General features: G+C 38.3%; 1 protein-coding gene and 1 long non-coding RNA gene across 3 annotated transcripts; one reads left to right on the top strand and one right to left on the bottom strand.

Moving 5' to 3' along the window:
* Nucleotides 1-8,030: 8,030 nt before the first annotated feature.
* On the top strand, nucleotides 8,031-10,003 carry LOC113950795. Its single transcript, XR_003528885.1, has 3 exons — nucleotides 8,031-8,668; nucleotides 8,765-8,870; nucleotides 9,832-10,003. It is a non-coding gene; the product is annotated as an uncharacterized LOC113950795 (long non-coding RNA).
* A 3,210-nt stretch (nucleotides 10,004-13,213) lies between these two features.
* MC5R (melanocortin 5 receptor) lies at nucleotides 13,214-18,468 on the bottom strand. Of its 2 annotated transcripts, XM_027650967.1 has the most exons (3): nucleotides 17,783-18,468; nucleotides 17,582-17,696; nucleotides 13,214-16,737 (listed from the first exon to the last, which is right to left on the bottom strand). In XM_027650967.1, exon 3 carries the CDS (start codon nucleotides 16,653-16,655, stop codon nucleotides 15,678-15,680), a length of 978 nt encoding a protein of 325 aa, XP_027506768.1. In that variant the 5' UTR covers nucleotides 16,656-16,737; nucleotides 17,582-17,696; nucleotides 17,783-18,468; the 3' UTR covers nucleotides 13,214-15,677. The 2 variants fall into 2 exon arrangements, with proteins under 2 accessions (XP_027506768.1, XP_027506767.1); XM_027650966.1 differs by having other exon boundaries at nucleotides 17,582-18,468.
* Between the last annotated feature and the right edge of the window lie 6,489 nt (nucleotides 18,469-24,957).

Here is a 24,957-nt window from a genome sequence, read left to right as displayed (position 1 = left end):
GAAATTGTGTTCAGCTTTTTATCTACTTATTTCTGGAACTGTATAATCCCCTTACCTCCAACTGTACAACAAAGGCTTTGTGGAGAACAGAAACCGTTCTTTTGACTCAGAATGCCACAAAGAGCCAGAGAATTCGGCAGAGTTTTGCAGAGATATCTCTCAACACCCTGCAATATTTAGACCTGCAACAGCATAATTTGCTTTAGGAAATTATTCTTCCACAGAGTTTCGCTTGCAATAAAGACCTCTGCTGGTTACATATAAGTCAGTCCTGTTCTAAGTAGTCAGTTGTCTGGGTGAACCCCAGGTGGCAGCTCAGCCCCACACAACCGCTCGCTCACTCCCCCGACAGTGACATAGGAGAGAGAATGGAAAGGTAAAAGTATGAAAACTTGTGGGTTGAGGTACAGAGAGTTTAATAGAGAAAGCAAAATTTGGACACAGAAGCAAAGCAAAATAAGGAATTCAATCACCCCTTCCCACAGACAGGCAAGTGTTCAGCCATCCTATCCCTGGGAAAGCAGAACTTCATCACATGTAACAGTGACTTGGGAAGAAAAACACCATCACTATGAATGTTTCCTCCTTGTCCTTCTTTCCTTGAGTATTTTATCACTGAGCATGATGCCATATGGTATGGAAAATCCCTTTGGTCAGTGGGGTCAACTGTCTCAAAAAATACCTAAGCTGTCTTGAAGGAAGAGAAAATGTGGGAAAATGTACCATTAATTTTCCATTCAGAATTTGGCTTCCTCATTGCTTTTGAAGATAGAACTTCAAATTCTAAGTCATCTATGGATTTTTCACATATATTTTTAATATATTCTGTACTACTGGAGAGTACAATTGTACTAGTTACCAAATACAGCATTATGTTACATAATTTATGTTAGATAATTTATGTTACATGAATTAAGTAAATTATCATAAAAGAGACCCATAAAGGGGTAAAAATAAGATTGACACATCCTTTTGGAGGAGTAGAGGTTAAAACCTCCAGATTTTTGGAGGTTTCTATTTTTATGCTTACTGTTTCTTTATACAAAAATATATTGCTACAAATAGATGTTTTCTTGAGAATGCAATAGACAAGAGAGAGCAAAAATGCTTTTTTCTTCATATGCTCAGTTCTGATCTACAGAGACAGCATTTAACTGAAGTGAATTTGCACAAAACCTCACTAAGCGAAAATGGAGAAACAGGACGGGTATTCCTGTTTTGACTCCCAGTACTGTATCTCACTTTCAGCTGGGACATTAGGAACAGTCAAGGACCTATACTTCCTCATTTGTCAAATGGAAGAAGCTGTAGTTTCTGAGGCAAGACACCCAAACGCTCATACAGAAGAGAAATAAATGGTGTCATCTTTCTGCCGTGACCCTTAAGAGATGTCAATACAGTTCAGCCAAACTGGCAGGATCAACATTGGAACAAAGTGTGTTTTTGCAAATTTGGGTTAAGATACATTGGCAGAAGTCCACCACAGCAGATATTCATACAGCTGTCCAAAGTATTACCATGTTCCACTGCAGCCACATTCCTTTCCAAAATTGCCATTTGTAGGAAATTATCTATACTACATCCTCTTGAGAGTTATTTAACAGGTATTAGCTACTCACTGAAGCAGAATTATTCAATAGAAACAGATGGGTTTCATGTTTTGACTCTGTTTCTGGTCTTTAAAGAAAGATTGATCTTTGTTGCAAAATCTACCTCTCCAGAAAAATCTCCTAGCTCCCTCCTCTGTAGCAAAATAGCAGTGAAATATCAAGTGATGCCATCTTTCAATTAATGTAAAAGGAGATAGCAAAATGATAGGCCTAAATGCATACAAATATTTTAAATCCAGTCCTTTAGATCCAAAAAGCTTTGGTGTAATTTAAAAATTAAATCTTAACTGGCTTGTCACTGATTTTTTCTAAGAAATATAAAACAGACCATACTCCTTCAGTGGTAACATCTTTTAAAATGCGTTTTCAGACAAACAGAACTTGCTCTTTTGTTCTCCTACAAAAGAAATGAATTAGACAAACACAGAGAACCCCCCCATATCTTCAGAAGGTTCACATGTGTAACTTTCAGGGTATAAAGAGAGTTATTGGATGGAAATATTTTATTCCTGATAATTACAGAAGAAAATAACTAAACATGGAAGATGTGAGTCTGACATTTTGCATCAATTTAATTGGTTATTGGAAATCCATTCAGTTATGGAATCCAGAGTTCAAATCTGTAAGAAAAAGAGATCCACAGTATTTTTTCCTTTTGGTAACTACTACTCAGATGTTCCTGTGACTGTTATGAGGTAAATAGAGATTTTTAGTTATGAAAGTGTTTATGAAAACCTGAGTTACAGCAATAGAATTTCAACTCGTGAAGAAGCAAGTTGCTATATGAGACCAAATCAATTGCCAAGCTACAGATGAAACAATTTTGGATCTTGTAGAGCTTGTAAAAGAATAGATAGTTCATTCAGAGAAAATAACAGGAACTTCTAGCCCTCCCAAAATTTTAACTTTTATTTAAAAGAAGAAAAACAAAAAACAAACAAACAACACCCTCCTTCAAACCAAAGAAAGAAAATTGTTACTTTTCCCTTTTTTTTCTTTTTTAAATTTTTTCTTTCTCAATAAAATTTCATGAAAAGACAATCCAAGGATCAGCAGGAAGAAATAGGAAGAAATATCTCCTTCCATCTTAAAAAATAGTGAAGCTTCCTGAAAGAACATTTGAAGCAAAAAGTATGATGGAAAACATATTAAATTATCACCTTTTACCCTTTTTCGATAAAAGCTTTTGCTGTTCCAGGACTGTCCTATACTGGTAAAGGCAAATCATTCTGTGAAGTGCATTAGATTCAATTACTTTTGTGTGGGAATGCTTGTGAAGGTAAGGGGTCCATGCCACTTCAGAATCCCAGGCAGAGCCTGAGATTTAAATCTGAAGCCATGACACAGTCACATTTCATAAAAGTGGGCTACTAAGCACAATAAATACCATAACCTTAAAAATCTCATAAAAGTATGTTTGTCCTGTAGATATTCATTCAGCTGTGGTTTGAATAGAAGAGATGCCACCTGGAGTGTTGCATCCAGTTCTGGGACCCCCATCATAAGAAGGATATTTTATGTCTTATGTCATACTACAGCTGAGATTGTCTTTGGGAAATTCCTACCCTGTATTTATCGCATTTCCACTCCCTTTTAGTCTGAGGGAAAAAAGGCTGAGGCATAATGGGTATTTTTTATTCGTTCTCTTTTGAGTTCATTAGGATAAATAAAATCTAGATCAGAACAATTCAACATTACAGTAAGAATTTTAAAGAAACAGTCATACAGAGGAAAATATCTCCAGGCTGCCTTTTATTTTGTCACATTATTATAGGTTATTCACAGCTTGTATATGATGTATGTAAAATGGAGATCAGCCTAATACCATTCATATAACTTGCAATCAATCTGTTTCTTTACAGTTCTCCCTGGTTTTCATCTTACCTAGAGGAAAAAAAAAAAAGAACCATCAGATGACATCTGAAACATGTGTTTCCCTTCCAAATATCCTGCCTGCTGCATAAAGATTCATGATGCTTATTTATACGTTTGCCAGTTAACATCTCAATCACAGTCTTTGTATCACACTACCCCACACTGCTCCTCCCTGTGCCAATACCACAAATCAAGGAGTTGGTAACTCCTAGTGGCTCTGTAACCACTGCTCTGCAGATAGAAAATCTGGCAAACAGTCTGCATCAGACGAACTTAAATAAATTTTAAGAGGACCCACTAAAAAAGAAAATCTGAGTAAACAGGAAGCACTAGAAGCATTAGAAAGTAAAGGCACCTGTTTGGAAATAATTCTTAAACCACTAGATTATGGTTTTATATATATATATATATACTAAAATGATATCTAGACATCATAGATGTTAGTATGAAACAGGAATTTCTGCTCAAACAAAGTTAAATTTTAAACATACTCTTGAAAACTTCAGAACAGCTCTAGAACCCATAATTAAATACTTACTTCTAAATCTGTCCCAAAGAAATTCTTCCAGCAAAATCAGTAATTATGCTTTCATTTATCTTTTACAATTTTATTTACACAAGTTTTCATCCTAATGGTTGAACTGATATCTAAGATGATGTCTTATCCTTTCACTTGTGGAAATTTAAACATGAACATTGGCAGACATGAATTTAAGGTGATGTTTATTATTCCCTTGCATTTTATCTCCCCCAAATTTTGTAATTCCTTGATACCTACATTAAATATTTTGGAAGTAAGAAAAATACACAAGTAGCCAAAGCTATGGATGATTAGAGATGCAGTAACCATAATCAATGCAAAACTAAATAAGGTTAATCATAGTTGATTCAAATAAGGCCAAAATTTCCAGGAAATTAAATGATGAATTAAATGGGTCATGTCACTTCTAGACCTGGATAAACTAATTTTAACATAAATTATTCCACAATCTTAATTATTCTTTCTCCTTGTATGGGATTTTTTATCAATTAATTATTCCATCGATGTTTCTCAGTTCGAGCAGAATTTTGCATAAAGCTATTTCACAGCTCAGGCTGTTCACTTGTACTCTGATTTCTGACTCAATCTTTGAGTTAGATTTCATACATTTCTGATGCTCTGGTCTTAACCTGAACTGATGAAAGCTTCTAGCATGTACCTTCACATTTGTAAATGTAGGAAGATTTCTTTTGGACCATATTAATTTACACCTTAAGAAGAACAGAGTTACCACTGTTCAGTAGATTTCTTGGGAAAGAGTCCTGAATATTTGTTAACTTATCATTAAACTTATCTCAACATTTTAAGACCAGAATGGATTAAGACAATCCAACAGCCTCACTTTCATAATAAAGACCATAAAAATATCATCCTCTGATATCTGCACTGAGATGATTGGTGTATTAATTCCTCACTATTCTTTTCACGGCCTCTAGATTTATTATTTTAATACAACAGTGGCACTAGACATGAAAAGTCACATTTCCATGTTTGCGGAAAAAATTACTCCATTGATAGTGCATACATAGTCCTTTTACTTCTGTTTTCTTGCTTCATTCTAGCTCCAAAATAAAATATGTACACCGTATGAAGAAGTGGCAGAGATTAATGACACTTCGCAAAAACAAATTACATGATGAGTTATCTAATTTCTTTAGGTATTTGAATTTGTCAAGTACAGAACATGAAGACATTGATCCAGCTAAGCAATTTACCCAGGGTTCATCTACCTCTTGCACCAGGCCTCGATGAAGACATATTTAAAGAAGCTCTAAGCAAGCTGGTGCCAAGATTGTGGGAAGTATAACAGGCACTGACATTGCTGTCAGCAGCTGGCTGTTACACTTACCCAATGACAACACCATATTTTAGATCGATAGGTTGCCTGGGACCCTCAAGTCAGTCCTTGTGTCACATTTTCTTGTGTTCTGCAGGGATATCGGGTCTAGTAGTGGGAACTCTAGCACAGTTCCCTTATCCTAGAATCATCACATAGGCAGTCTGGTAGAATTCAGAAAGACAGTTTGCAGTAGTGAAGAGCAGCCTGTTGTTATGTATTGGCTTGAATTGGAGACTAAACCAAGAATGCTGCCATAAAGCTAATGAACAGCAGGTGCCAGTTAACTAGAGATCTTTTCAAAGGAAAACCTGCAAACTGAAAAAGATGACCTCAAACCATATGACTGCAGATAGGCTAAGGGGATTTTAAACCAGATGGCTGCATATAAGGTGAGTAATCAAAGACATCAGAGTTATTCTTTTTCATCCATCACTGTTTTTCTGTTTCCTGCAGGATGAATCCATTTTAAGTTTAGTCTGTTTCTGCAGTGCTGAGCAAAATGTTCCTGTAGGAGGGACTAGCAGTGCTTATCACTAACTTCTACTAAAGTATGTGGTTACTCAAGGAAGAAGTTCTCAGTTGACCTGCAACACTACTAGACTGGAGCAGTAGACTGGTGAAGGACTAAAACTGAAAAGAAAACCATTGCAACTGCCTTTTCTGCAATACAAGCTATACAACAGTGGTAGAGGCTCACTGACAGCTAACCAGCAATACGCCTAATAATCCCAACAAACTGAGAGTCAAATGTGCCTTAGTAGACAATAGATTTTTAAGTGATTTCTATTCTATACAAGAAAAATAATTACTGTAGAATAAAAATCATTTCCACTGGGATTTTTTCCTCAAGTTGTAGCAAAATATTAGCTTAAAACTGTGGGTGTTATTAACAAATCTCTATCTAATTTCCATGTATTTTCCCATTTCAAGAGCAAGAAATGGCATTTCATATCCTAACTCCCCTTTTTTTACAGAGAATTTTCAAATTCTCCCAGAAAACAGCAGGGAGAATTTGACACAATGTTCTGTCTTTGCCTTGTTTGTGGTTTTACCAAGGTATTTGCATTACAAATAATGTTTTTAGACCACCATCATCCTTTCTAAATCCTTGAAATACAGTCCAAGCATGCCTCATCCTGGAACTATTCAGCCCCACACTACAGGCCAAAACTGAAAGAAGGTGAATGTAAACATTCAAAACACAGTATCTGGCAGGAATTCCAGTGGCAAAATTATTAAGTTTAAGAATCAATAGTTTGTAAATTTGAACTACACTGGTCACCTCAAGCTAGAGGTCCTGTCTCTGCCTTACGAAGTCTCTGTTTAAACCTAGCAGTTTCTTTTTCTGGTATCAGAATTTTAGGACTCCAACAGCAATGTATTTAATTATTTAGTCAGGCTTCAGAGATCATAGCTGTTGCTTCAGAGTTTTTCACAGTGCAAAAAGATTCCAGACCTGCTACAAAGATGCCACTCAGAGGCAACAAGCCGTAGCTGAGAAACGAGAAGAAAAATAAAAAGCTAAGTGCTACTTAACCGCAAAGGTACGAAACCAGTATTTTAGAGCTCTACTTTCAAGAATACCTCGTCTTTATCTCCCTACCTTTACCCTCAGGACAGTGGTATGCTTCTGCAAGCTTTCTTGCAGCAACAGTTTGAGATTTCATTCACTAGTGTTTGCAAAATACTTTGAGGCTCTCAGAAGGGAGATGCTACTGAATTCTAAATATCTGTTTAATTAGCTCTGATCAGAAGTTATTTTACCCAGTCAAGCTGAAAGATCAAAAATATAATTGAAAAATAAACTGCAGAACAAAACAAAACAAAAATCAATTTGGAGATGGTTTAATGCCTTCCTGTTTCTCTGTGGAGAAGGTTTAGTATATCTCTTCTGAAGTGCACGACTGCCAAGGCCCCATGGACACCCCCTTCCAGGGCTGGAGCCTGTATGAGGGGGAGCTATTGCAGGCAGTGGTGACCTAGGACAAGGTCCAGGAGCCACCTCTGCAAGGCCTCTTCTTTGTTAGCTCTGTTAATTTGCCACAGATTTCCTTCATTATTGTTAGCCACATCCATGTCATTAGATGCTTTTATTTTTTCACAGCACTAACAATGCTGGCACTTCACTGGCCATTATTTATTCAGCAAAGTTTTAAAGGATGTGTAATTCCAGGTGCCCAGCCTCCCTGTATCTTCACTCTGGTTCTTTCCTGAGAATTAAACCTTTCATTATTCAGCCCAGTAATTTCTGACCCTCTTTATAAATTCAGTACAGTCTGCTAACTGACATTTTCAACAAAAGGTCATCTGAAATACACACAGTGTTCCTTGTATTGCCTGCCTTCCCCTCTAAAGGTCCACCAGAGCTAATGTTGAATTTGTCATCTATTTACTCATTACATTGTGAAATAGGCCTTTGATCCCCCACTTGTCTGTATGCCAGGGCTGTCCCCCATGTGGTAGATCTAGGGTGGCTTTCCTCTTTTCCATTCCCTCCTAATTAAGCTGGACATATTTTCAATATCCCCCACTCTAAATAAGAGTCCAGTCTATTGCTTAAAATGCCACAGCTAGGTTCATTTATTAATTGCACATGACCAAAGCATCAGGCATGTGGCCAACAAAACAAAGTAGTTGCATGAGGAGCTGAGAGCCCAAATTCACTTGTCCTTTGTTGTACCTAAAGTCCTTGCACCTTTCAGTTTTCTGGAAGCTGAGAACCTCTGCTTTGGGTAACAGAGACACCGAGGGCCATAGACTGTAGATGCCATCTTACACATTAGTTCTGTCAAAATTAGCCAAAAAGATGCTTCTCCATTTGTTTCACCAAAGGAAATGTTAGACTTTCTAGAGTGTAACTAACCCAGCAGGCTATATACCAAATACAAGTGAATTTTTAACTCACAAAGTTTTCCTCCAGATTCAGAGTTGGCCATGCCAGTGTCCCTTTTCATAGTGAAAATCTGAATATTTAGAGTTTCACTGTGAGATGAAAAACCTGGATTTCATTCAAGGACTTACTTCCTACCTCTTCATTTTTTATGCACTTTATGCAGGCACATGAACTGTCATTGGAACTGCACTTGAAATTTAAGTGATTCATCTCTTTTCTCTGCCATTTGAAAGGAGGGCTTTTTAAGCACCTGCTTTTCAAACTGTGAGCACCAAGCAGGACACTTAAGCTCAGAAGAAGTCAAAGGTTTAACCCACTTTTTCCAAGTGAGTTAAGCAGGTTCTATATGACCTGATTTTACAGTCCCCCAGCCAGACCACTGGATCCGGAAGGCCCACCAAGGAAAGCTGGTGAATTCTTGGTCTAAGGAACATGAAAAATAAATGTATATCTTGACATTCTGATTTAAACTAATGTTTAAAATATTGTTATTTACCTTTCTGAAGAGGAAGGAGCTTGAGACGTACCACACCCTGAGTTCCTACTATATATCTTTGTGGGGAGAAGATGTCTGACAAAACACTCCAGTGGAATGGGATTCGATCATACCTAGTGAGGGTCTTGCACACAGACTTTAACCCAAGTTTCCAGCACCCACTGACTCTATTCCTCTGAAATTGAATTTGGCACAAGTGTGTCTACCAGGACATTTTTTAATGCAGCCTGGTCATCACAGTAGGAAAAGGCAATTCATTTTCATTCTCTGTAAGAGTCAAGTGTGAACTTAACAAATATTTTAAATGCTTGTTTGCCCAAGCTCCACCACTTACCTACCGCTCCGTGAGCAGAGAGCAGGAATCTACTCTCCTTCTTATAGTCAGATCTCTTCATATTCTCTGGGAAAAACATTTGGGAAAGAGATACTTTTGGTTTCAGTGAAGTATCTTTGAGTTGAGGTCAATGTTGGCACTACTAATAATGATATTGCTATAGATTTAAAACAAAATTAAAGTATATTTCCTAGTATTCTTTGAATGGATGAATATCCTAGACAGATTCCCCTGACTTAAAAACCACAAGAAACCTGTGAGGAATAAATAATAGTAAGGTCTGTGTAAGGCTCTCCCGGCATTAGGAAGTGTGGGGAGATAGAAGTTCAGGGACTTATGTCCAGACCCAAAACCCATGCAAAGCTTTCCAGAAAGCAGTTCAGAGCAAACCTATGACAAAGAAAAGGCATAAGACAAAGACAATAGGCATTCCTAGGGTCATATTTTCAGGGCAGGTGAAGCAGGCACAAATTTTCTGTGAAAAATGCGAAAACCAATGAAAAACCTAATTCATGGGCAGCTCTGCTTACTGCCTGCCAAAACTAACTGTGTCTTGCTAAAAACTGGCAAACTAGGGAGAAAAATTAATGTCATTTTCTTTGTGGGTTTATGTTTTGGTTTGTTGCTGTTAATTAAGGCATTAATGCAATGGGGCATTAAAAAAGTTCTTTTGATGCCTTTGAAAATCATCTAGATCCAGCGTACACAACTCATCATTCCATTTCTCATCTTGCTTTAATCAGGTATAAAACCAGCCTAATTGAAAGGATTGGAGTGATGAATCACCATCTGGAGGCAGCTGCAAAATTATATTCTCAAAGAAATTATGAGCTTCTAGGAGAGGTTTGTATCTGAACTTGGGGTCCCTGATCCTCAGCCACCCAGGAGCACGGCTGGAACACACTAAAAGGCCCTTCTACCTCAGTGGCCAGGCTTTCATCTCATCAGAGATAGGGAAATGAAAGCTGTGTCCAGCAGATGAGTTCTGCTACAGAACTGGGGCACAGCCAAGGCAGGTACTTGCACCTAGGAACACAGAAGCACTCCTAAGCAATGTATTTTTTTGCAAATATTTTATGTGCCCTTACCATTGAAAATTAAAGCCTATTTAGAGAACAGAGAGTATTTGTTCCTATAAGCATTTTAGAGATCTTAAAATTTTCCACATTATGGAGTATGTTGTACTAAATGAAAGTGTATTGTTACATACTGCCTAGAGAACAAAACAGACAACATCGTCTGGCACTGTAGAAATGTAGTTTTCATCTAGATCTGGATTATCGTTTGCCTCTCTGCCTCTCCCCCCTTGCCCTCCCCCAAGCCAAAAAGAATATAGTAGATCTAGGAAAACAATGTAACAACAACAATATATGAAGATACCAGTAGATGTTAAGTAGGCCAGGATCCTTCACTGGAAAAAAGAAAACTATAGAGGAATATAAGCGAGTAGGATAATGAATGGAACAGGGAAAGTGAATGGGGACTAGTTATTTCTTTTCTTTACGACATAAGGACTTCAGGGCACTGAAGAAAACTTCCAGGCAGATATTTCATAAGGGAAAAAAATAATTTTTCCACTCAAACTGTCTAACCTTGGAAACAAGATATTGCAGATTAAAATAAAGAGATACAAAAGTGATTAGATAAATTCATATAAGAAACATTCATTGAGAGCCCAGTTATAAAGCTGTAAATATAACCTCCTGTCCAATACCCTGAACCATAGCTTGCTGGAAGCTCTACTAGCATTCCACAGGGTTACCAGACATGTATCCAGACTTTTCATTATGTCCATAAAAAGCTGTTCTTTATTTTGATGAAGACCCTCCACTCTCAGTATTCAGCACAGCTAGTCATGCATTTTTAGGGCTTTTTAGGCAAGCAGCTCAAAAAAAAAGTTGTAGGAGTAATGCTTAAGGACCACAAGAATTTAACTAATTTACTAGATCTTTAGTGTGACAGGTACTAAGGGAACTCTTTGTTCTGTCACACTGATTTGCTGTACTTTTGAAAAGCTTGAGATGTAAAAAGTACTTGAGGTTTTTTCCTTCTTATTCAGATTTAAACTGTTGCTAGTTTGTTCACAGGTAGAGGAAATACCTGAGAAACACACTGCAGGTTAGAAAGTAGTGTAACAAATGGAATGACAAGGAGCAGGGAGGTTAGAGAAAAAGAAACTGTACATTCTCACATACGTTTTATCTGTTGATGTCATCTGCGACTGTACTTTATATTTGGAAGTAAGAACTTATGTAGGCATATATGCAAGTATAAATACACACACACACACACCCCTCAGATTCTCCTTTTCTGTCCTGTATGAAAAACAAGTGGAATCCAAGATACACACAGCTCAGGTTGTAACAGATGATAAGATTAGAAAAGGAGGGAGAACATCTCACCTGGAGATAACCTAGCATAGGGACTTATGCAGGCAGTTCCACCACAGCCTGCATGACTTTCCGTCCCTCATGTGGGGATCCTCATTTCCACATCTATATTCCCATGTCTTCTTTACCCACTCTGCCTAACTGTACTTGCACTCCAGCACAGCTGAAGACTGGGACCATCCATTGCAATTCCTGAACAGAGCAGTGGTCACCACGAGTTGGTCTTCTGTGTAAGAATCTGATGAGAAGCAGAAGTATTTACAGCAAGATAGGCAGAAGAATCACCAACAAGGCTTTGCGGTAAAACCAAGTCCTTGAAGATTTCAGAGAGCAGACTGTGGGGGGGAGGTTTTTTCCCAAAGATTACAAATCTTTTCTGCCTTCTTAAAGTCTGTGTGCAGGAAATTCCTGTGGTTTCTGCACTTATTTGCTCAGGACTCACAAAAAACACAACTCAAGTCTCCAGACAGACACTCAGAGAAGGTTTTCTAAAAGGAAAAGCCTAGGCAGTGGGAATGAAAGTACAACTCACTCTCAAAAGGATTCCACACTGTATTAGTCTGTACCATTGGACACTGGTTGCACACTGGGCACAGGCCTGTATTAGTCTGTACCATAACACTGGTTACACACTGGGTGTAGGCTGTAGAGCTGAAAGCGATCATCCCTCCCAGTCCCAACTCAGAGGAAGTGGGACTCAGCAATTAGAGTCCTCTATGACAGATTTGTACCCATTTGGGAAGCAGGACCTTAAAGTCCCAGATCATAAACAACTTCTTTGCTCCATTCAGTTATAACTGTTTTGTTTTAGAGGAGATGTTAGGGCTCTTGAAAAACTGGTATTTCCAGGTACTTTATTGAGGCCTTGGCCTGGAGAAAAGATTCAGATTTTTTCTATTAATATTCCAGTTGATACTAACCTGCTTAAAATACAGGTGACTTTGTGGAAGTCCCACCTGCAACAGAAGTGAGATCCAAATAAATGCTTTTAAAAGCATTTAAATTATTTAAAAGCTTTTAAATACACAAGTTAAAAACAGTGAAATGTTCTGTCATCAAAGTAACACTGGGCAATATAAATTGGTTTTGGAGCTCTGGGACAGAAATAGTGTGATTTGATGGGTTTTTTCCGATTACTAAAGCTAAACCATAAATGACTGGCTGTATATGCAAGAGTAGTGTTGTTAATTGCAGGGACATGGTGCAATGATAGCCTAACAACTAATTTTTTCATGACTGTCCCTTGACAGCAAATTTCCTAATTACCCAATGCTTGCTTGCCCCAGTCTATCAGAATACTTAGTGTTTTCTAGGCTCTGAGAGAAGTGAGACCACGCTAAATGTTCCTTTTATTCTGCAGCTAAACAGGAGAAAGAAACATATTAAAGCGTGCCATGGTCTTCCAGAGATATGTATTTTATATGCATTCCTACAGTTGAAACAGCCTTTTTTGTAGGAATTGTTCTAATCTGTTCTTGCAAATACTTTCATTTCACCCTTAAACTGTTTCAACTACCCACCCCTAAAGCTTATAATGAAGATGTGATGCTAACACCCAGAGGAACATAGGTATGAATGTAAATACATAGTATTAGTCTGTAACTCTCATTCAGAATGTGTTTCTTAATAAGGCATCTGTTTAAATTGAGACATGAAAGTCTGTAATGCAATATTCCCTCTGTGAATAATCTATAAGGTAGCAGATGCGTTACAATGAATAACCAGTAACAAAGGGTTTTCCAGCAATCCAGTTTAATAGTTTCTTCATATGTCTATGTTTATACATCAAGCAAACTTCAAACTAAACAAAACAAAAAGATTAATGTACAATTCAACAAAACACCCAAAGCTTTTACACTTTTGGCTTCCCCTTTCTCGTTTTCCAATTATGTACAAGACTGTCTTATTTGCAATACCTGGTGAGGATTTAATGATTTATTTACATCAGCTGGTGCCTTTCACTATGCAATGGAGCTATCTCCTTTTGCCATTTACATTCCTAGTTGCAAGAGCCCACAGTAGGTGCTATTTATGGATGAGGTTAAGAGATGGACTGAAACAAGGCAAGATTCTCACTACTGACCACAAACATATCTCTGAAATCCCATTTTCAGATGTAGCTGAAGGAAGATTCCAGAACCTAGTGCACTGATATAGCCATTATATCAGTCAGCACAATAAGATATCTTCATTGGCAATACCATTCCCACTCATGTTAGAGTGAGATAAGTGTGACTTGGAGGAATAATATCTTTTAAGGTGCAGCAGACAAAAAGTATAACTCTAGTGCTAAAGCTACACCTTACTTCTCCTGTCAGAGACCTCCAAAGCAAATGAAAACACAAGCGCTCTATCTTTTTAAATGTTTGGAGGAGAATATCTTACAATTTTTCTTACACAAAAGATAAAATTAGGAGGGAAAAATTATCATTTTGTCATAATATGCAAACTGTTTCATAGAAACCAAATAACTTGGTTTGGAAGGGACCTATGGAGGTAATCTATTCCTAATCATTCAAAGCAGGGGCAACTTCAAAGTCAATCACCTTTCAACTTCGACCAGATTGTTCAGGGCTGTGTACAGTCAAGTTTTGAATATCTTTAAGGATGGAGTTTGCACAACAACTGGGCATCTGTTCCTATGTTTGACCACTCTTATCGTAAAAAAATTTCCTATAACTGAATCAGGACTTTCACCTTGAAGGTATAACCTAACACCCATGGAATAAATCATATTCTTTCTATTGAGAATAAGAGTTTTAGTGCCTCTGTAAACCAAGTATAACAAGCATTATTCTTTCAGATTTCAGAAGGAATAGCTCATTTTTCCATTTTGTCTGATATCTAGTTAGTGGGTTGCCACCACTTGAAATATTTTCATAGCTTAAATCACAGTGCAAGATATGCACCATCCATGCTCATCAAGAGATCAATGCCATACTCCCAATTCCTTCATCTGTGATAAATCCAACATTTTGTACATTACAAAGCTGTTGCAGAACAGCACGTTTATGAAAGCATGACTAGATGCAAATTACTCACACAAAAGGCATGAGAGTTTCAGCCTGGAATCCTCTCAACAAAGATAAAATATGCTTGTTTTGGGGAGCAAAAGTCAGAACTCTTTGTCATAGCTACACGTGCCTGAGGTTTTGAAATCCCTCTTTTGCCATTGCCTGCTATGGTTTTTGATTCTCAAACTTGGTTTTTTCTCTCCCAGCTTGAAATATAAAATCTACAGAACAACTTCCTCCAGTAACAGAGGCTCCTCACAGCCAAAAGGTTTTTCTGATGTCTGTTCAAAGGCAGGCACTCACCCAAGTCTTTTGATCTTCACAAAACATTACACGACTATCTAGAGTCATGTACCCTTTACCTCTCTAGCTCTGGTGAATAAAGAAAACAGACAAACTCAAATCAGCTCAGTCTTCATATTCAGCCTTAAAATCCATCTAAGATACATCACACATCAGTGTGATTAAAACACAGATAGTCATATATGACAAAGTACTGTATCCAACCTGGAAAATCTCATGGTAACACAGGCCTCTTACATAATACACATTTTATGACAGTAACAGTCATTACTGGAATACAAGACTGCTGATATGTGCATGTATATTGGTCATAATTGTTGATCAAGGTATATGAAGCTTGATAATTGGAGCTACTTCTCTTATTTTATACCTTCAGAAAGAAATAGCAAAAAAAAAAAAAAAAAAGAAAAAAGAAAAAAACACCACCTGGTAATTCTGGACATCAAAATAAGCCAGGCTTATTTTTACCTAGAGAGACAATTTTTTTTTTCCCTAGAGAGAAAGATAATATCAAAAGAAACATGTATTGAAAGGATGATGGGTTCATTCACATGGCAGGTCTCACTCATTGCATTTAGCAGAAAGAAAAGTATGGCTTTCCCTGTATAATCCCCTAACAAAATCCAGCCTTCGGTAGAGTGAATGAGATTCAAAATATTCTTTTCCCCATTATAGAGACGCACTGAGTAGTTCCTACCATCAGCATGACAGAGGTGTGTGGAGGCAAAGAAATGTAAAATCACATGTTAAAAAATAGGTTCTGATTGCTGCAGAAATCATTACAGCTGAACAGAGAAACTATGTTCCATAGGCATTTCAGCAGTTATAAGATGTGGTAAGATGTTGCATTTCTATTCTCTTCCTTGGTTTGGTTTTGCTTTCTCAATATTTGTCTGACAAACCACAGACCATTCTCAGGCTATAGCAACAAATTATCTCTTTGAAGGTCTTCCTCATTTCCTGGCTACGAAAGGCATAGATCAAGGGATCGATCACTGAATTGCACATAATGAGAATGAGGTACATGTTGAAGTGAGACATGAAGCAAACACAGTAGAGGTTTTGAGGGCAGGAGATCATCAGGATGAGATGAAGGAAGAATGGAGCCCAGCAAACAATGAAGATGCCAAGAAGCATAGTCAGAGTGATGGCTCCTTTCATGCTGGTTCTTTGACGGACAGAGTTGTACCCAGGCAAAGCAGCAATTTTCTTCACATGAGTACGAGCCAGGAGGAACATATGGATGTACAGTGAGACCATGAGGAATAACATGGTAAAAAACATAGTGATGAGACAAATGACCACATAAGTTGATTCATAATAAAGAATGAAGATAATGCCACAGCCCGTGCAAAAAGTCCAGATGCATGCAATAATAAGTCCCGATCTTTTCGCTGTCATGATGTTGTGATAACGCAGGGCATAGAAGATAGTGATGTATCTGTCTACTGCTATAGCCAGCAAACTGCACATGGAAGCCACCACAGATATGCAAATCATTGAATCAAAGACATTGTCTATATGACGGACAAAGGCATCTTCCATAATGATGTGTCTATTGTTTATTAAGTATATCGTTATGGTCTCCCAAGCATTAGACACACTAACCAGCATGTCAGCCACTGCTAAACTGCAAACAAAAAAATACATTGGTGAATGCAAGTTCTTGTTCTTAACTATTGCACATACAACTAAGATGTTTTCAAGCAGGCTTACAATGCCCAGAGTTAGGAACACCTCAGCTGCAATGACCACTTGCTCACATGGCGATGACTTGTTCTTGACAGTAGGCCCAGTAAAGTTGCTACCAAAGGCACTCAAGTTTAGTTCAGAAACATACAACTGAGAGGACGTGTTCATGTCTGGAAGCTAACACATTCTATTCCTTCTAAGGGGCTTGCCAAGGAGTGTGATAAATGCATTTTCCGAAAGATAAAAGATCCTGCCAAAAAAAAAAAAAAATATTACAATGAGTACAGGCAGAAGTTGACAAAATAAATATCACCTGTTTCTATTTAATTTGCCTCATGCATGTCCTGCCACTTCCACACCATATTCCTCTACTGATTCTAAATTAACCTTTGGTCAGCTAAGAGATTTTCTACCCATTCTTGCTGGGAAATTAAAACGACAAACTAATGAAAAGATTCCTCCACCCTTCATTTATTCTTTTGTTTATTCTATTTGGTCCCCTGGAATAATCCCCCAGATTTTCCTGGAAATTCTGCTGAAAAAACAAACGAGCAGTTTTCACAGTCCTGACTCTCAGACTCCAGAAATGTAGGAGAATGTAGTATTAGGTCCAGCAGAAACTGCTCACTTGAATACAATATATAGAAGTTTTGATCATTGTCACAATTAAGAATTGAATATTTTCAGTTATATAATTAAATGCTTTCCTGACCTTTGTACTTTTAAGTTTGCATGAACTGTGCTATAAACAGTTTACCTGTGCAATACTAATATGCTCACTTAAAAGCATTAATGGTATTAAACACTTAACCAAGGCAAATCCATACATTTCAGGATACACTAAGGTTACAGAATTAGTGTGGGTAGAATTCGTTGTAGCATAAGTTTTCTATTCCAGATCATTAATATTTTATTCAATTTTTTCTTGTAATGACAATATTCAGGACAAGTTGTAAGCCATTCTATTCTTAATAAGGGGAACATTTAGAGCTGTTTGTCAGTGACTTATTGCAAATAAAATTCAAAGCATATAATGCTAAACAATTTTCAGTTTTTAAAGTAGCTTTTCATTTGCAGTGAAGAATTAACTGTACCTATTTATCAGAGCTGCTCCTTCAGCTGCTCTTCCTCTTCATCGCCTGCAACCTTTCCTCCAGAGAGCTGAAGTTTCAGCCCCCCTCCTCTCCCAACATCTGGGGCTGAGGATTCCTTGGTAGGAATAGATAAAAAAAAAATAGAGGGAAAGGAGTGAGCAAATCCATAGAGTCAAAGCTGATCGCGTATAAATTACTTACTGTGCAACTGCCTTTTTATAGACTCCAAGCAATAATGACTTCAGTACTCAAACTGTGGCTCCTCCTCCCCTTCTTTGCCCCTCTGGACTTCTCTTTCCACAGATCTCGTAGCAAAGGATTGGTTTTTTACCACCATCTAGTGGTCTTCTCCTGTCTTTCTAACTGAACAGTGATTGTGGTCTGAAATTCATTACGACCATTCGATAATATTAAAGGGGGAAATGTACTAAGTATGCTCCTTTCCAAAGCCATAGAGTTGTTTCTTTTTTTCTTTTCTTGTTTTCTTTGCTGTTGCTAGTACACTACCAATAAGTTCATGCTGCAATAGTGCTCCAAAAGGGGTGAGAACAGAAGACTTATTGAAGTGGGAGGTTTATTACTGTTGTAAGCATTTGTATTATATTCAGTTTTGGGTTTTTTCAGAAATAAGAACCAACTCTTACAAATCTCAGGGAACATGCAGTCAAACCCATCATGCCAATAAGATATATTCAAATAATTTGCATGGGAAAAAAAATAGAACAAATAAATGGTTGTGTTCTGTCCACCTTGCTTGAACCAAGATTTCAGTGTAGAAATGGAAGGAACACACAGTATCATGCCAGAAGCCAGGGCTTCCCAAAATGCATGTGAATTCCCCAAGGTTTCATGGGACCTAAGAGATGTTAAACTCAGCACTCAATATTCTGATGATCAGTGCAAGTCTTTAACAAATCGTCCCTGCTTCTGTGTGTAGACCGGTGAATGCAAAGCACACAGTTTCCTGGCACTGCCAAATGCCCTCCATGTTAGTTACTAACCAGCTAGTCAAATGCCATTCGGTATATAAAGTCTCTGCATCTCCAAATCACCACTTTTCCACAAATTAGTGGGTTGCGGTTTTTTCGCGGTGTATAACAGTTTCAAATGCTCATTTTTAACCTATAATATTTTTTTAAGAGTCACCACCACCAAACACTAATTTTACTGGTATATTCTGTGCTATTTTTGTGGTTTCAGTGTTCAGCTAAAGTTTATGCATTGAAACCATTGTATGTAATATTCTTATGTACAAACAGTCCTTGCACCAAAGGTGACAGTGAAAAGCATCTTAATTATTTTGAGTAAAATGTCTTCTCGAGTATTATGCAGTTATAGTCAGGAGATGAAATTTGCCTATGCCTTCTCCCCAGTACAGGAAAGAGAATTTAGATTATCACAAGTTAGAGGTAGCAAACTATGCTCAAGTGCAGCTGTTCAATCTGAGTGGATGCCAGCTAGCCAACACACACACTCCCTGCTGTATCTCACCTGTGTGCCAATTCTGAGCTCATAGCTCTTTGCTATGCCCAAAAGAAAAGTATAGAGAAGGGGCATCTGCAGTTCTCTTCCTGTTCTTTAATGGAAAGCATTTTTTTGGTTATCTTTTGCATAGCTTTTGATTTTCCCATTTCAGACCTTGAAAATTAGATACCTAACGGTAAAATTTTACTTCTTTTGGTGTTCTTATATCTAGAAAGAACTGTGCAGACATTGTGCTCTTTCCACTTCCAATTACGGCTCTTGCAGCAAATTGCTTCATTATTGATGTTGTTTATTATTCTATTTATTCTATTCTTTCCATTTACAAATTTCTCTGTATGTGCAGTTTAACAGAGTTCTTGGCAACCAGCTTAGCTGCCTTTACAAAAGTTCTCAATGTACCTGGTAGGACTTGGTAGACCAGCCAATTACAAGAAATAAATCACACATCAGACTGGATGGTTTGGCTGTTATTCCTTAGAGCAATGCCAAGATTCTCACATAAAAATTATGAATCAGCCTTCGGATTCTTGTTCCACAAGCCAGACACTGCAGGTATAAATCTTGGTACAATATATGCTATGCAAAGTAACTCCCTTGTTTACAAAACTTGCAGAAAAATTGCCTGCCTGCAAAATGGGTAGTGGTATAGATGTATTTTTTTTATATTAGATGATAAAATGCAAAAATACTTCCCTCCCCCACCCCACCCCCAAAAAAAAGAATTTTGTCATTATATTGTTGCAGTAAACAGCTATAAATGTTATGGTTTGACAAGCAAGTAACAAAAGGGACATGAAGTAGCAGTGGGTGGAGGCATGCAGGTGAGTTATGAGGATTTTAATAAAGGGGTACAGGAGTAGATCTTTGGATTCCCCTGGGAAGAATCCAAGAATGCCTTCACCTTCCAGTTGGAGGACTCCTGAATGAATAGGCTTGTCTTTCAGATGTTCATGACTTTAGTGTTCAGCTCCCTTGACTGTTCAGTTAAATAAATTCTCTAACTCTACCAACAGGTTGGCACTCAGTGTCTTCCAAGGTCACAAAGGTCATGTCTGGACTGTCAGTGAGAGCAAACGGTAATTTATGCGTCACAAAGCCTGAACTGGTATTTAGCTATAGGCTGTACCAACACAGTACAGGACCTGATCTGGGTACCCTGAGGAATACACTGAAGTCCCTGTTCTGTTCTCAGTCTACCATTTTCTTTTCACAGATGCAAAGAGGAAGAGAGGTTGAATGGGGGCCTTGGGGTACAGGTTCACAGGTCTCCCTGCAGCATAGAAACAAGGACAGCTGGGCATACGTCAAGGAGCCTGGATCTGGAGCCATTGACAGTGCTACTGAGGTCCATGGTCATTCCAAAAGGGACACTAAAATGTATCCCTAGGAAGAGGTCTTTTTTATATACTTCATGTAACATACATGGTGTAAGGAAAAAGTTAAATGCTAGAATCCCCTGTTTCACTGAATTCAACAAGAAGTTTCTTTGGGTTCCAGGAAAAGAGATAGAAAGTGTTACAGAAAGACATCAGTGAACAGAAGAAAGAAGTGAAATAGGGTTTCAGCAGAGAAAGAGATACCAGGGCCTGTTTCTGTCCAATGACATTTCTTTCAATTGTGAAGTGGTGAGAGGGAACAGAAGCTGCTTCAGATACATATCTGCCTCTTAGGCTTCAAGAGTAGCCATAACAATGCCCTTGGCAAAAAGAGCCAGCCCCTGCCTGCCATCAGCACCACGGGTGATCATGCCAGAGCTCCCCTTCATCCAGCACATCCACTGGAACTACCCTGACATGTCGGTCAAGTTACACCATGTCAAAACCAGCAGGGAACTGTATGCAATTCACAACAGCAAGATACTGATTTTATCAATAAATATATAAATGGGGCCAACAGCAGAACCTGCACATGCCCCCAAAGACGTTTCTGTAAGAAGAGCTAGTTACGCTCAGATGCATTCTGGTTTTAATCTGTTCTAATCCTAACAGGTTCAGAGATGAGTGTTAGTGATGTTAATACAAATCTACCAAACTTGTCCATTGCTACTACATTCAAGCAATTCAATTCCAGTGTCCTTCTGAAGCTGTGGCAGGGCGGGATTGGCGTCCTTGGCCCTGCGCCGCTGCCCCGCCGAGACCCCGGCGCCACTGGCGGCCCTGGCCGATCCCGTCGATCCCGCCGCTCCTGCGCCGCACCCAGCCCCGCCGCCGATCCCGCCGATCTCCCACCGATCCCTCCTCCGCCCTGCTCTCGCTGCACACAGCACGTCCCCTCGTCCCACCATGTGGCCGAGGTGGCCGCCGCAGCCCCTCGCTCTGGACGCCGAGACTGCCTCCGAAAAACAGAAGAAAAGAACCATTTGGACTCTAATGAAACTAAGTTAACAGCAATAAGTAGTTTGTTTGTTTGTTTCAGCAGTAAACTGAGGGTTTGTGTAAGTGAAAAACTTGGTGCTGAGTACTAAAGGTGGTACAAATGAAATGGTTCATAAGTAGTGAAGCATGGTTGGAAACAAGGGAAAGAAAAATGATTAATAAAGTGTGTCAAAAGAGTTGTGTAAAACATGTAAGATCAGAAACAACAAACTACCTGTACCTGTTTATAATTACATCAATAAAAACCTTTTTAAATTCTGTTTTATAGGGACACCTTCAAACACTACGAGAATGGGGTAAATTCAAAAATCCTTATATCAATAAAGACATATTTAACTTTAAGGAATAAAAAAGGGTGCTATGTGGCAGGAAATCTGCAGTATATGAGAAAACTGTGGTTTAAACAGGTTTCAAAATGGCTTTTTGTAGTCTCTTTGCTAACTCATGCTTTCTTCTTCCTGACACCCCCTGTGAAAGACTATTGTCTCCCATGCAGGAATGTCCTGGGAAGATGTCCTAAGGTGTTCTCATTGGCCCCTTCCTATTGGTTGTTAACCCCTTCCTGCAACCTGTAATTGGTTACTCTGTGAATCCTCCTAAGCCTATAAATGTAACCCCCCCAACAATAAACTGCACTTGGTTTGTTGTTTACCAAAAAAAAAAAAAAAAGTAATATTACTATTAATAATTAATACTTCTTTCCAGTGCTTCTTGCTGGCAGCCAAAGGTTTCACTTATTCGCATGAGATTAGGTTGCTCTGTAAGAGACATGCAGACATTGAAGCTCACTGAGGAGTGGATTTTCATCTCAGGGCCTGTTCAAGAACAGGACAGGGTAGTGGTTCAGCGAGGTTGTATCATCCGCTGTTCCATCCAATGCTGTGGGTGAGAAAGTGAGCATCAGCCTGTGGTTCCAGAGCAGCACAGGAGATCTGTGGGGAAAAGCTTCTGTTACAATACAGTACAAGGTTGCATCTTGGGAAAAAAAGCAGACAAACAATCTTTACCACTTATTTTGAAAGTCAGAGGTTTTGAGTTAATAAGATAGCTTTTTACTAGCCTCTGATTGCTGCTATATCATTTTTTTTCAGTTTGTGCTCCATATAGGATATGTAAGGTGTTAAGAGGCAAAGTGTTGTATCTGTGCCAGGAGCAGGCACACATTGAGGACTGATCATCACAGTGGACTGGAGAAAACATTCAGACAGTGCAACTGGAGCAGGAGAAAGCAGGAAACCGCAGCTAGTACACAATATCTATAATGTCACTTGCCTTTCTCTCTCAGGGGTAAGAAGTTAAAAGAACACATGTAAATATATTCCACTATCCCCAGTTTTCCTTTGTTGATCCCAATTAAAAAGTTACTTCATTAATAGTTTCTGTTTCAATGAGCATTTCGGAAGCCAGTGCCCTCTGCTTGATCCATAAGATTAGTAGGCTTGTTTCTTAGAAATAACGTGAACAAACTAATAGCATCTTGCAAATGTCAAGCTTCCCATTAGAAGAAATTCTACTATTTGCTTTCAGTCTGGAGAAAAAAATAAGTATAGAAGATTGAAGTAATTTGTTATCTTCTAAAACCACAAAAGTCACATTGGGATTTTACAATTAAAATCAAGCAAAAAAAAATTAGAAAACTTTAAGACAAAATTTGCTGAGTGATAGAAGATAAACATACTTCTGAATACATTTACCTTAAATTATGAATTAGCAGCATGTCTAGTTTAACTGTTATTGGCAGAGAAAGTGACCTATCCTTACACTCAGAAATACTGACTGATTTCAGAGAAAGCAATGAGAGCTCTCATAATACCAACAGGCCACAGCTTTAACGAAAATTCCAGCCTCCAGCTTTTCACAGGAGCACTCTACCCAATCTTTAAAGGATATAATGGTAAATTTGGCCCTAAGTGGTTCAAAACAATTTGTTTTCTGATATGACTTTTTCTCTTCAAGGGTACTTTGACCACAGATTAGGAATATAAAAAAGTTTCAAGGAACAGATTTGAACAGATTCAAACAAATGGAAGCTGAATGTTGCACTGAATGGGTTGATGTGACTTTCGGGTGTGAGCGAAGCCTTGTCCAGGAATTCACTTCCTTTGCCTCTCCCTGTATTTTAGCTATAATTAAGGGTCACCACAGCAGTATTTTACTCACAGAAGTTATTGGAAGCTACCTTGATAAGTAGTTGTGGAAAGTTACTCAAAACCACCTTGATGATTTAGGTATCCTTGACATTATTCTGGTGTGGAATTGTAAAATCAGATATTCTCTTCAAGGGTAGGTTGTTTTACTGATGTTGAAGAGGTAACACAGATCTTCTTCCTCATCTCCATTTTAGATTATACAATTTTTGTGGTTTGACCCCAGCTGGCTACTAAGCACCACACAGCTGCTTGCTCCCAGGGGGACAGGGAATAGAATCAGGAGAATAAAGTGAGAAAACCCATGGTTGAGATAAAGACAATTAATAGGTAAAGAAAAAGCTGTGTGCACAAGCAAAGCAGAACAAGGAATTCATTCACCACTTCCCAAGAGCAGATGTTGAGCCATCTCCGGGAAAGCAGGGTTCCATCATGCCTAACAGTGACTTGGAAAGACAAACACCATCACTCCAAACATCCCCTGTGTCTTCTTTCTTCTTCCCCCAGTTCTATATGCTAAGCATGACACCTTAAGGTACAGAATGTCTCTTTGGTCTGTTGGGGTCAGCTTTCATAGCTTTCACAGCTGTGTCCCCTCACAACTTCTTTTTCCCCCAGCCTCTTTGCTGTTAAGGCAATAGGAGAAGTAGAAAAAACCTTGATGTTGTGCAAGTGCTGCTCAGCAATAAAGAAAATGTCCCTGAGTTATCAACACTGTTGGCAGCATAAATCCAAAACATGGCCCCATACCAGCTACTATGAAGAAAATTAACTCTATCCCAGCAAAAACCAACACAACAATCCCATGATTTTCTGCCCCATAATTTCTAGTAAATATATAAATGGGAAAGAAAAAATAATGGCTGCTTCTTTTTTCTCTAGGTTGCCTTTGTTTCTTTCTAGACATTAATAAATACATAAAAAGTGATCCCAGGCTGGCCAAAAAACTGCTTCTTACAAAGTCAACAGTAATAAAAGAATACTTCTATTCCTGAAGTTGGAAGAGCAATGAGCAAAGAGGTATCAAGGACAAATTTGCTACAAAATTGCCTACACCACTGAAGTTAGCACTGAATTTACACTGACAAACTTCCAAAAAAACATCTAGGTTCCTCTGCAAGCTTAGCAAAGGCAAGAAGTTAGGTAGTGCATTGCACTCAGCTACAGTAATTAGCACCTTCCCTATTCACTGTTAATAGCCTCCAAAAAACCAAGAATTATAATCATGCTGCACTCCAGCTGTCACTTGGTTACACTAATTGCACAGCCACCAAATTTTAAAACTTAAAACAATGCACTGATAAACAGAATCTTCAATATCCACAAATGTTTAATTGTATCCCAAGGAGGCAAAAAATTATGCTATGTA

This window comes from Corapipo altera, unplaced genomic scaffold, assembly GCF_003945725.1.
Source record: "Corapipo altera isolate COAL_440 unplaced genomic scaffold, ASM394572v1 24, whole genome shotgun sequence".
Taxonomy (NCBI): Eukaryota; Metazoa; Chordata; class Aves; order Passeriformes; family Pipridae; genus Corapipo; species Corapipo altera.
This window is presented reverse-complemented; position numbering and strand designations above follow the sequence as displayed.